General features: G+C 40.2%; 1 protein-coding gene across 1 annotated transcript in view; it reads left to right on the top strand.

Annotated features, from left to right (window-relative positions):
• The window catches only part of Pip4p2 (phosphatidylinositol-4,5-bisphosphate 4-phosphatase 2), a 51,823-nt gene that overhangs the window by 29,219 nt on the left and 8,734 nt on the right, over positions 1–13,870 (top strand). Inside the window, exons 3-5 of the mRNA XM_050165961.1 lie at positions 959–1,065; positions 2,016–2,139; positions 13,649–13,701. Coding sequence (XP_050021918.1) covers positions 959–1,065; positions 2,016–2,139; positions 13,649–13,701 — 284 coding nt within the window. The remainder of the gene's footprint in view (positions 1–958; positions 1,066–2,015; positions 2,140–13,648; positions 13,702–13,870) is intronic.

Here is a 13,870-nt window from a genome sequence, read left to right as displayed (position 1 = left end):
ACACACACACACACACACGGTTCTCTGGAAGAGTAGCTATTGCTCCTAAGCACTGAGCATCTCCCCAACCCCTGTGTTTAGTCTTATGGGCGAATTCATGTTTCCCAACTGTCTCTTTAGTGTCTTTAGGAAAGAAAGACTTCAACTGCAGAAGTAAAGCCAGAATCACATGTTGCCTAAGGTTGCCATATTGTTTTAACATTCTTTTATCTGTGATTTGCTCCTTTTTGTCTTTCTGTTGCTTTTATGTTCTGGTCAGTATAGACAAGATATTTTGAAGACTGTCTCCCAGGTCAAGCTGTTTCCTGTTTCCCCATGCTTGGTCTCAGGTCATGTGTTTTGGAAGGAGTGCCACAGACGAGCTCTGTTCTTTTCAGTGTGACTCTCTAGTTTGGCAGGCTTACGTTCTCATACTGCAAGGAGTGTTATTTATTTTCACTCTAAATTTACTGTAAATTAATTAATATATACTGGTATTGGTAAATTGCAAATGTTTAAGTTAGATATACCATTAAAATGAATCACTTCTGTGCTATTGAGTAGTTGAAGGTCAAGGAGCTCACTTTTCTCTAATGTTGCTTCTGTTGAGCTTGGGCCAGGTCTGAGAGTCCTGTGTATGCTTCTACATAAGTGGCCAGGTGTATGACCTTATTTTGTGAACTTTAAGGAGAAAACAACGGGCATGCAATATCTATTCCCACCCTATAAAAGTACAAGCGCACTTTGAAATGGGTTCTTTACTATCAAATCCTCACAGTCCCTGAAATTTCGAGTGCTCGCCAGTCAGTGTCTTCAACTTTGGAGCCATGTGTGTGCACTTGTGTGCACTTGTTCTCGGGCTGAACCTTGATAGCATGGTGGGGTCTTCTGGTTTCAACTCATCGTTTCCTCCTTAAGCATAAACAATTTTTGACAATTTGGTTGACTTCCTGTGTTTGCATTTTCTTCTATTATCTAGCCAATCAAAACCCCCCCGACAGGGAAGAAATATGTTAGATGCCCTTGTAATTGTCTCCTCATATGTAAGGACACATCTCGGCGAATAGGATGCCCGAGACCCAACTGGTAAGACATGAAGATTCCTTCCTTCATTCATTTGTTCATTCAACAAGTGTTTATCAAGAATCATTGCGTGCTAGGCTTTGCTCCAGACAGTCTTTGTCCTCAGTCACTACAGAGCATAGATTTTCTTGTTATTAAGCTTATAGACTTAGAACTCACAGTCAGGAGTTTTGGTAGATTTGTAGAATATAATGTTTTTGAATGGACAATGGTTATTTTCTTTTTCTTATGTAGGTATTTAATGAACTGTAAGAATAATTACTTATTTACCTTTGATTTAATTAATTTTAACCCAGGAGGCTTATTGTGAATCTCCTTGCATGCTACACGAATATCTGTGTATTTATGATAATGCCTGGGATTGATTGCCTATACCAGATGCTATTATGCGTGTGCCGACATGCAAGGGTAGAAACACCTTTACTGTTTCCTTTTCCCTGCAACGTCTCCGGCTGTTTGACCATCAAATACATCATCTGATGGTTGGCTGGAGAACAGAAAGGAAACATGGACCCCACTTTACCTTTGTTCCATCTCCAAATGAACAATTATCAAGGAATACTAGGCTTTCAGAGAAATTCGGTTTCACCTCAGCACTTGGTACTTTCACGACAGACATACTTATTAGTGTGGAAAATATTTTGTGCATTCCGACTCCTACCAAATTCATGTTGTCTGTGTAGATTAAGAAAAGAAACAACCTTCGTGATTTGAAATTATAAAAATTTGGAAATGGCAGTTCAGTGGTTCCCAAGGTCAGAGCTGATGCCATAATATGAATTATATCTGAAAAACATACTTTTTGTTTTACCTTTGAATGATTATTGGTACTTTCCGTGATTTGGGGTCCAGGGTTTGATGCTTGATTCAGTTCGTTGTTTCTGACCACCTGTTTCAGTTGGCTCTCAGTCTGCCTGTGGGTTCATGGGTTTGCTTGCCTTCTCTTTCCACAGTCGACGCATTATTAACCTTGGCCCGGTAATGCTCATTTGTGAGGAGCAGCCGACTCAGCCTGCATTGCCAGTCCAGCCAGAGGGTACAAGGGTGGTGTGTGGGCACTGCGGAAACACATTCCTGGTAAGTAGCTCTACTGTGGTCATTGGACACTAATCTGTAAGTGTAGGTCATGATGTCATGGATTGCAGAACTGTTTGTAATTGTATAGTTTTAATCCAAGTGTATGTTGGTTAAAATAGAGTCTTATTTGTGAAGCTAATGAGTTCAGTGTATAGCAGGGATATATAACATTATTTGTACATTAGATAAAAGATGCATCCACTTTTTGCTCTGTGGGTATCGGTGAGCAAATAAATCTTAGCTCTCTCACCTTACTTGGTGGCAAATTACACATGTTCAACCAGGTTTATGGCTTCTTTAATTAAGAACAATTCATATTATGATTTACAAAAAATTTTCTGACCTTAAAAAGTATACTTGATGCCATGCATTGATGGTGTACACCTTTTATTCCAGCAATTGGGAGGCAGAGGTAGGCGGATCTCTGGGTTTGAGACCAGACTGGTCTACAGAGTGAGTTTCAGGACAGCCACAGCTACACACAGAGAAACTATGTCTTGGAAAATAAAACAAAACAATACAATAACAACAAAAAATATATTTCGAAGGAAATTAATTTAGATACCCATGAAAGTCTTCCCATCCACAACCTTTTTGTAATTAACCAACTCAGAGACTTAATATAAATTATGAATGCTCAGCCAATAGCTCAGGCTTATTACTAGCTAACTCTTACATTTCAGTTAACCCATATTTCTTGTCTATTCTCTGCCACGTGTCTTGGTACCTTTTCTCAGTATAGTCTGTCCATCTTGCTTCTCCCTTCATCTCCATTCTACCTCTCTGAGTCTTCCCTTCCTCATCCCATCATCCTCAGTTTGGCTTTCCTGTCTAACTTTATCTCATTCAGCTATTAACCAGTCAGCTGGTTTATTAAACCAATCATGGCAACATGTATTTGCACAGTATACAGAAAAAATTATTCCATAGCAACAAATTATTGGACAAAATCTAAAATAGAAGGATTCGACTTGAGCAAATCTATAGAAGTAGTTTTAATACTTCTGACTTCACATCACAGTTTATTTTTAAAAATTTAATTTCATAAAGACTCACCCCATCTAGAAAGGTAAGAGAGAATTTCTATTGTTATTCAATACCTAGGAGAATACAGTTATTTTATGTCCTTAGATACTTTCCGGAGTCTTAGCATTGCAAGGACGTCTATGAATGCTGCCATGGCAGGAACAAGCATTAGATGTGTAATTGGCTCTTTTCCTTTGGTTTATTGTAGTAAAGCAATTTTATGCATATGTTCTAAATATCAAATCAGGCTTGGAACTTCCTCATCTACCTGATTACCAGCTAGTGTCCCTCAAATGCTTTAAACTCGACTGATAATGGTTTTCTGTGTTTAAATAGTTTCTTTTCCTATTTCCGTTTGACTTGTCAGTTTTGGACATTATTCTGTAGTAGATGTAAGATACAGCTTGAACATTTACATCCACACCTTCTTAGTATTTCCTCCCTCAATTCCTTTCCTTCTTCCTAGCGGACTTATTGTATAACTTAGTGTTTGATACTTTATAGGATTAGGGCAGTGGTGTTCATGGCTGAACCACGTGATGCAGTACATTTTCCTCACACGACTCTCAGCATTTTGTTTAATGTGTAAATATTTGCCCCTCTGCTTTGGTTTCTTTAGTTTTCTATGTATACATTCTCAGTTCTTTACATGGTGTTTTGGATCTATATAATTTCTATATCTAGTCAGATGCGGCTAATTTCTCCCATTTTAGCTCTCTGCTCTGTGGCTGTCACCTTGGGACCTCCTTTACCACCACCCGAAAGGTGTTTTTCAGACTTCAGATTTGCATTTCATGATGCCTTTCAGACTGTGGACCTTGTCCTGAGAAGAGACAGTAGTAGCATTTATTTCTTAGGTGCTTTTTAATCTAACATTAAATTTGCATAATGATTTCTTTAGATTTGAAGCTTCCAATTGTTCTTTCAGAAAATTGCATTTTCCCCATTGATAATGAGATGTTTGCTGGTTTAATTCCAGGTCCTTCCTATTTGACCTATTCTTTTCTATTTCTCCTTGTTTTCCCTTCTTTTTTTATTGCTTTTATTGAGCTATATATTTTTTCTCCCCTCCTCTTCCTCCCCCCGCTTTCTGTCCTCTCCCATGATCCCTATGTTCCCAATTTACTCAAGAGCTCTTATCTTTTCCTACTTCCCCTGTAGATTAGTGTTTTCCTTCCTTTTCTTTCATTTTCTCCATTGATCTGAAATTTCATGAGGACGTGTCCCAGGGAGAGTATTTCATGGGCCTTTGGAGTTATTTCAGATGATCTAACTTCAGAGCTTTTCAAATCCTGCTTCCTTTTGATTGTAATCTCTCCCCCATGACTCTGTCCAGAGAATGCTAATCATGGTTTCTATGAGGTGTTATTTTCTCATTGACTTCTTTCTGCTTCTTCTTCATTTTTCTATTTGCGTTTCTTTCATGACAGAAATTTTACTCAAGTGTTTATTTAAGTCCTCTCCTCCCCCTCATTAGACTCTATATATAGATAGAGGCTAGGTGATTTCTTTTCCATTTTCTCTGAAAACTTGTCCTTCATTAATACTTGTAAATCTGCCGAGGGGCCAGTTTCTCTGGGGGAAGACTCTCTGATCTCCTGGGGAAGCTGGATCTTGGCTCCAACATTCTAGGCACTGATAGTAAGGTGCTCACCTTCTGCTCGGGCTGCAGACTGTAACTGCTTTGTTTTTTAGAGCATCGTGGCTTTCCTAGGTTCATAAACTTGACAGCTCAATGCCTTTTCAAAAGAAATCACTCAGCTCTTGCCTGTGGTGAGGGAGGAGTGCTTCTGGCTTTGTATCATGGAGAGAGAGCTTACCAGAAACACTTGGGTATTTGGTTTTCAGCCTGCGGTATAAGTGACAAGAAAGCATATATTTAGTGTACACTAAAATCATCACACTCAAACAAGTGAACGTTTAGATCACTTGGTATATCCCCCGGATTAGTATAAGTATCTTAAAAACAACACTTCAGCACTTCATATCTGCTTTCTTCATAATTTCAAGAAGACAGGAAAGTACCATTAGCTGTGGAGCAGACTGTTCCCAATTCTTGCTCATCCTTCTTGAGCCACTGGAACAACGCTTGTCTTCTCTACCTCTAAGGGTTTCGCTGTTTTGGGTTCTGAATATAGCCATCATCACGCAGTGTTACTCTCTCTGCGTCTTTAACATCCTCCATGTTCACTTACGTTGTTATAATGTGCCGCAGTTGCCTTCCTTCTTAAATCTGAATTATTTCATTTCGTGGGTGTACAACCTTTCCTTGGTCTGTCAGTGAGTTGACTGGTGGCTTCTGCATTTTGGCTACAGTGACCTCAGCGAGCATGAAAGTGATGCTCCTTGTTCTTACCACACCCTCTAACATCTGACTTCGAAAGTCGTTCAAGTACCTGAACTGAGAAAGGATTCTTCAGTGGGAACCTGCCTGCTTTCTCTGGCAATTCCCTCTTTCAGCATCTGGTTCACCAAGTCACTTGCTAAGACTTTGGTTTCTACTGTACACACATTGGAAGCCATTTTCCTTCTGCTTTTGTTGTTGTTATTTTCCCTTACAGTGTCTTACATTGTTTAAATATTAATTTTATTTTATGTACATTGGTGTGAGGGCTTCAGATCCCCTGGAACTGGAGTTACAGACAGTTGTGAACTGACATGTGGGTGCTGGGAATTAAACCCAGGTCCTGTAGAAGAGCAGCCATTGCTCTTAAGCGTTGAGAGACTGCTCTCCAGCCCCATGTATCTTACATCTTTAAATTTCACATACTGTTATTAGAGTGATGGTTGGAGAAGAAAATGGAAATTTCTTCACTCATCTAATTGTGTATATTTCATCATAATCACTTGGATTTTTCTGATCTAGGATGAAATATAAATTCCTTTCTTTATATTTTATTTTATTAATAAGAACAATGCTTCCATAAATTATGGAATATACTTGGGATAAGCCACAGATTTCTGTTTACAGTCACTTCATATTGACTTAGTACAGATTAGTATACTTTACAGATGTCAACAGATAAAGTAAATTGACTTGGCTAAATATATATTAAACACATTTACTGCTCTTTGTCTCACATGAAGAAACTTTTTTGAATGTAATACCTTTAAAACTCTGCAGAACAGACTTTGTTCCAAATTATTCAGGAATCTCCTTGCATTCCTTATATTTTCTATTCCTGATCGTCCATGAATTATCTTTGCAGCTACCCTACAAAAGAGCTAATGTGGTTTTGTAACCCGAAGGCTCTCTCCGGCCCACCAGTTCCCAAATAATCACTTTCAGGCTTATATTAATTATAAATGTTTGGGCAGTGGCTCAGACTTATTATTGACTAGCTCTTACATTTAAATTAACCTATTTTTATTAATCTGTGTATCACCACGTGGCCTGTGGTTTACTGGGTGCTCTGACATCTTACTCCTTCAGTGGCTGCTGGTGTCTCCTAGACTCTACCCTCCTCACTCTATCGCCTTTTGACTTTTCCACCCAGCCTTATTCTGCTTGACTATAGGCGAAATCGGCTTTATTCATCAACTAATGAGAGCAACGCATATTCACAACATACTGAAAGGCGTTATATTCCACAGTATAATTTATTTAACAATATTGAGAGCATGTGTACCAGGTGCTGGGCAAATCCCCTGGAAATCATGGCAAACAAGAAAGCCATCTCTATTTTCATAGAGTTTTCTAACCTATTAGGAAGGAAAAGATAATTAAAAATCAAATTAAAAGTGGGGTGTGATGGTGTATGGCTTTAATCCCAGCACTTGGGAGGTAGAGGCAGGCAGATCTCTGTGACTTCAAGGCTGCCCTTGTCCTCAAAGTGAGTACCAGGACAGCTAGAGCTGTTACACAGAGAAACCCTGTCTGGGAGAAAAAGAAGAAAAAGGAAAGAAAAGAAAGAAAAAGATCATGTGGCATAGAGCGTGGGGATGCTTTGTTTGAGTGCAGAGATGTCCCTAGCCTGGAAGGCATGGCCCTACTCCAGGAGGAATGCAGAACTAGAGAATGCTTTCTGTCAGGTGACAAGGTGGCTGAGCGGGGAAAGGTATTTGCTGCTGCTAAGCCAGAAAACCCAGGTTCAATCCTAGGAAGCCGCACAGTAGAAGGAAAGGATCGATTCCCACAAGTTGTCCTCTGACCTCTACAATGTCAGTGCACAGAAACACACGCACACACACACACACAGACACTCACACACACACACACACACAGTGAAACAATTTTAAAAAAATGTGAAATACTAATAAAACAAAGGTGCTTTACACTTTACATCTGTGGATGTCATGCGTAGAGCTGTACAGGGGTGAACAGATGTTCAATTTTCATTATTCAGAGAGGTAATGATGTTGATTAGAAAAGTGTTAAGAATAGATATATAGATATAGATATTTAAATTTAAATCATGATGTAATATGCTAGCTATCATTATAGCCTTTTCAAGCAAAGCTTTTGTTTGAAAACCTTTGTGGTTCTTCCAGTCTGTCCAGGTCCCTGTTACTCCTGCCCCCTACCAGTGACTCCCCTCCCCCTAATCTTTATTCTTTTCCTTTTTAATGTCCTCGATTTAGCACTAAGGTGATCATCTGACAGTGAATTCTAGAGAAGTGATCCAAATTGAGAATTTAAATAGATGTGTAGGAGGGGAGTTTTCATAATCTTAAAACATAATCTATGCTGTTGAAATAAGGGCGGCGGGGCTGCGTCCCCAACACCCTGGCCGCTTGGCTAGCTCATGCCCTAAATAACAACACACAAACTGTATTCATTTAAGAACTGCTTGGCCCATGAACTCTAACCCTTACAGGCTAATTCTCGCACCTGGACTAGCCCATTTCTAATGATGTGTGTAAGCACCCCAAGGTGCGCTTACCGGGAAGATTCTAGCCTACATCCATCCGGGATTGGAGGAGCTTCATTGCTTGCATCTGCCTGGGAGAGCTGAGCATGGCGTCTGTGATCCGGAGAGCAGAGTCTCTCCGGGAGCAGAGCAGAGTCTGACCTCACTTCCTCTTCCGCCCAGAATTCTATTCTGTTTACTCCTCCCATCTATGTTCCAAGCCATGAGGCCAAGCAGCTGTTTTATTATAACTTAACCAATGAAATCAACAGATTGATATATGACACTCCCACATCACTATGCATTTAGGTATTTGGCTGTCATAGACTCCGTCTACAGCTAAATCTTCTCCTTAATACTTAGGCTAGGCACCTGAGTCAGATGACCAAACTAGCATATCTTGCACAATAACAATAATTAAAAACTTTAAAGTGCAGAATGTAAAGATGATTTCAGAATTTCTGGAAAGCTATTTTTGGTAATATGGGAGGACATTATTGGCATTTAAAGGATGGGAGTTGATTTTGATAGTTTCAGGTTAATAAGAGAAGCCAGGGGGCCGAGAGCTGAGAGACAATTTGTTATATTCCCTTACTGGGGCTTTCTGCAGTCTTGGGGCCTTGCCTGAAAGTTAGGAGCATTGAGTTCCATCCCCAGCACACCAGAGATTGGGGAGGAAAGATGGCTCAGCGTTCATAAGAGAACATGGACTTCCTAACTCTCCTTCCTGCTTGTGGCCTCATCATTATTGTGCTAGACATGAATAATCTTGGCTCTTTTCTACTCATTCTTTGTCCTGAGTGGAGAAAATCAAGAGGAGAAAAATGTGTCTGACAAGAACGTGAAGTCATGTTTAGAAATAAAATTATGCAGATATTTAATCCTGAAGAGATGAAAAGCTAGGCTGAACTGTAGTTGAGTTTTCTAGAGACAAAAGAAAAAGAAAAAAAATATTACCTTAGAAGATAGCTATGACCTTTTCAGCCAAAAGATAATAACAACAATAAAAAAAAAATGCTGTTTTTGGCCTCCTGAGGCCAGAGGGCCCATCCCCTTTGTGGATTAAAGATTAGTGCGATGAGTCTGTTAAACAGCATCCTTCTGTTTATAGCGTCATCTTTTAATAGGGTTATAATTCCTAGGTTAACTTGCTTAGGAGTTTACTATTTGACACTGCTTCAAGACCTGCTTGGACTCATTGACACGGTTTAGGAAAATGAGAGTTGTGTTTGTAAAGTGTATTTAATGCCGTATTTATGTAATGGACCATCAGTTATTAGTCCATAAACACCTTTATAACTATAGGTTAGAAAAACTGGGCAGAAGTTTTTGTATTCTTCAGTGTATTATGTTTCATGCGCATCGCTGTTAACATCTGAAATGGAGTTCTTATGTTGCATGACCAAATATTGTTGGTCATCCAAACTATTTTGAGAGAATCCTGTGGTCAGAGAATAGTGATTATTTTGAGGACCATTTTTGGATAACAATTTCCTAGAAGAATAAAGTGAATAAGCAGGGTTAAACCGGTCGACCAGCCTGCTTGAATTTGTTCTGGAGTCTAAAATTATCTGTCTGTGTAAAAGACTGTCTTTGTGCCTGAGAATTCTCCGTCAGTCTCAGTTATGAAAAATGTTCATCAGAATTATACAGCTTGAGCAGAAGTCATCTTCCTGATCATCCACAGCTGGGTGTGCCCAGGAGGTTGAATATATCCATGTGATAAACTCACAAGCAGTAGGAAGAAACCCATAAACAGCTCATAGGGAAGAAATGCAGTTCTTAGGGAAGAAATGAAGTGGCACATGGCAGACAACAAGCAGTTTCCACAGCCAGTCACCCTACGGACCTTGCCTAGTGGGCCTCCCCAGCAGAGACTCGCCCATCTGGTGGGTCGGCCTGTTGAACACTAGTTGTCACCTACTGTATACCCCCATGGCAGCTTTCAGCAGGAAATGATAGTTTCAGTGTAAACCTATTTCCAGGTGCTTCTCATTGTCTATTGTATCCCAGCGAGGAAATATTAAGTGATTGATTTTACACAATAAAGCCGTATTTATGAGCTTTCTTAGAAAAACATACCATGAGGCCACTGTGTTTATCTGATCAGTAGAATAGATTAGAAACAAATGCAATAATTGAAAGGTGTCTAAAAATGATGAGGTTTTAGAGTTACTTTTGACTGTTTGACAGGAGTGATTTATTTTTTTTTAACGAGAACTCTGTTATTTGACTGGCTTTGCCCTGGAAGAGCCATAACTTTTACTTACCATTCTCCTTGTTGTATAAACAGCATAGGAGCTGAAGAATCAGACTCCCTGCCATATTCCCCTCTCGAATCCTGGGAAGAAACGCTATTAAATGGACTCTTCTGTGCAGCACAAAAGAGAACAAATAAACATCCCTTTATAGAGACTTTGGCTGTGTTGTTATCTTAGGGTACGGTCAGGCCAGAGGATGAAGCAAGTGCAGGGGACAGTCTGGGCATCTCTCAGGATTAACACAGAGCCCATGGTTGCCATCACAAAGGGATTACATCCAAAGAGACAAGGGAATGGACTGGCTAGGCTGCAAGTTTTTCTCAAGTGTTTAAGTTTGAGATTAAGGGCTGCTAAAAGTCCTTTCTTCTATTCCCTACTTGTTGCTTTTAGTTTCTAGATTGTGGATTGGGAGCTCCTGCTTGGGAGCATATGCAGTTCCCTCATAATTTCATAATTCCCTCGGCTTCCATCAGGCAGGGAGTGGAGCGTCTCTCTGTCTGTGCATGCCTGTGCCTACAGGATGTCAGACAGAGAGTTCTCTTGACCAGGTCCCTCGCCAGGCCGCGAACCTCGTCCACCAAATTGATGATCTCAAACTCTCACGGGAGCAGCACTTGAGAGCCCTCACAGAGTAGTGTGATTGAGGTTGCAGGAGTTTGATCACAGATATAGATATGTTGCTATCGTGTTTTCTCCTGACAAATTGATTACATCAAACTTGGAGTCCAAGTCTACCACGTGCCCTTTCCCATCCACCACTGGCAATGCTGGGACTGGGCACTATACAAAGACGCCCAGCACCACGGAGATGAGGTTGATGGTAAGGGCTGTACCATGTGGGCATAGGTGCCAAGCTGTAGCTTTTCTAAAGATGGAGTCATGGATTCCAGCATGAGAACTGAGGGGTTAGGAATTCGAGGAACTGAGGATGAGCTTTGAGTAAGGCATTGCTTGATCCTGGTCCAGTTACCATACGTCTTGTTTTAATTAATGAAGAGGTAGCGTCAAGCAAGCTGAGATGAGGAGAAACGCAGACGCATGGCTTAAAGGAGCCCCTGTAGGTACTTGTCTTCTGGCTTCTGTGCTGTGTTTTCCCAGCTCATGGATGGTACCCATGATGGTTTAGCTGCAACAGTGCAGCGTCTATAGGAAACCATGATGGTCGGCAGGCACACCAGACCTTGCTTCTTACCGTGGCACAAACACTATTCGTCATCAGCAAAGATGTTCTCTTCTCCACCTAGGAGCACAGAGGAGTCAGGTCAGAGCAGGCCTAGGTATTCATGAAAGAGGTAGACATGCTAGTTTTTAGATTCTGGGTCTCTTGCAGGTGTCTTACCCTAACTAGGGAAGAAGTGACCAAGATACCGGAACAAAAGTTTGCTTGTTTGTTTGTTTTCTATCAGGACTTCAAGGTTTAACCATTTGAAGAATACAGACACAACATTTTAGATAGTGAGATTGCAGAAAGTCAAATTTTTTCAAAAAAAAAAATTAACACAAAATCAACCCCAGCTCTGAAGTCTTTTCTTGTTTGAATTTGCTGCATCTGAGAGACCATACTTGGAGACAACAACACCTCTCATGTCATGCTGTTGACCATACAGTTTACAGTCTCAGCAAGTCTCAGGCGTTGGTTATAAATGAATTTGCCAAGGTTAATCTACATTGAAATGTACACTTTAAGATAATGATGCAGATACAAATGATCCTCTTTGGCCCGTCACCTATAATTCGTATCCTCCAATGTGTTAATCTCAAGTCGTGGGCTTGGCCTTGACAGAAGGGTTTTGGAATTGCCGTCTCAGGCCGCTGTCTTGTTTCATTTATAGAAATCATTTATGAAAAGCTGTTTATAAATAGCATCTGAAATGATATTGCAAGTTCAGCAACTCATCTAACTTTGCTATGAAAATATAAAAGAACACTGAATTTTGTGTTCTGTTCTGGCTTCTGTGTAAATCTGTGTAAATGTCTGTTTGGCACATTAATACAGGAATCTTTTACAGATAAGAATAACAGAAATAAACTAACATGTGACAGAGTGTAAGAAGTGAGGAGAAGTTGGTTGCTGCTTGAAAATGACGTGTTTGGTTGACGTTCTCAAACGTGGAAAATAACCTCTCCAAAAATCCTGACCATTCTTGTGGCGTCATTCTGAGTTTATTTTCCTTGGGGCTGTGTGCCCTATGGTGAGGGATGAGTATGTGGAGGCTCTGATAGGTTCGCAGGGCTTCATGAAGTTTGAGTTAAAATGAAGAAACAGCACAGGAAATCCACACACCCTTCACTCATTTCCTAAACGTAGGGATGAGAGAAAATGTAGAAAGGAAAACCCGTAAGATACTTTGTTAAAATTACCTTTTGTTCTCTGGAAAACATTGGAATATGCACAAGTTATTGAAAACACAACAATTAGAAATTGGATGCCTAGAATCCTAAACAAAAATTATTATTTTTTTATATGGGAAACTTGTTTGGAGAAAAATTAATGACATATTTATGTAAAACCATGAAAGAAATATACTGTCATCTTATTTACAGCAAGAGGAACCACTAGAAGCCTTTGTTGGGGTATCACAGAGAACCCCGGGCCCCACAGCTGTTCAGCATTCACAGAAAGCCAGAGCAACGGCCACACCCCTTGAGAAAGGCATCTGAAAAGACTTTCATGCAGCAAAGGTTTTAGCTTAAGTGTACGGGAACTTTCCTTGAAAGGCTTTGTCTTAAGATCTGTGTGCTATTTTGAGTGTCTGAATGATGGTTTTATGAGAGAAATTACGCATTCTCTTACCCATTTACCGGTGGATGGAGGAGAAAATTGTACCACTGCATTACTGTGTTTTTGTCACATTTCACACACAGGGAGGGAGGAGGATAGTTTCCTGGCTGCATTTCTGTTAGGGGCTCCTCTGGTTAGTTTACTATGTATGCCATGGTCTCTCACACAAGTAAAAAGAAAGGCGAAGGAAGGTATCAATCAAAATATCCAAGTATTTACAAGTTGGTCCTCGGGGCTTACAGGAAAATAAAGCTCGAAGGTACCCGATAGACTTCATCCGTGAGCCGAGAGCACAGAGGAAAAGAGCTGACGAGAGTACAGGATGGCCTTCTGTTTCCCTCGTGAGGCAGATCTAGCTGGCGTCAGAGCCTTGACAAAGTCATGGGAACCGGTTCAGACTGGGATCCCAAAATACTTTCTCAAGGGATGGGAAAAGCTCTCGAGGTGAAAAGCTGTGGAACCACGAGAAGGCAATTGATGGCTGCTGTCGTGATTCCTGGCGACATTCAGACTAAAACAAACATTCAGCTCAGATTGGCTGGTTTTTAGTTGTTTTTCTTTTCAAATCCCTCTCTTTATTTATTTTACAGTGGATGGAACTGAGGTTCAACACTCTGGCGAAATGTCCACACTGCAAAAAAATGTAAGTTCTCTACTGCTGGAAATACCGTGGAGAAATCTACAGAGTTTGGAATCCTCACTTAAGTAGATTTGAATTTTAATATGTGCTATGAAGAGAGTGAATGCCTAATATATTTATCATTTTCAAGACAAAGACAAGTCATCTTTAGACTAATATAGCCGATTTCTAA

The sequence above is a fragment of the Alexandromys fortis genome, unplaced genomic scaffold, assembly GCF_014885135.2.
Source record: "Alexandromys fortis isolate MF-2015 unplaced genomic scaffold, M_Fortis_MF-2015_v1.1 scaffold_18, whole genome shotgun sequence".
Classification (NCBI taxonomy): Eukaryota; Metazoa; Chordata; class Mammalia; order Rodentia; family Cricetidae; genus Alexandromys; species Alexandromys fortis.
This window is presented reverse-complemented; position numbering and strand designations above follow the sequence as displayed.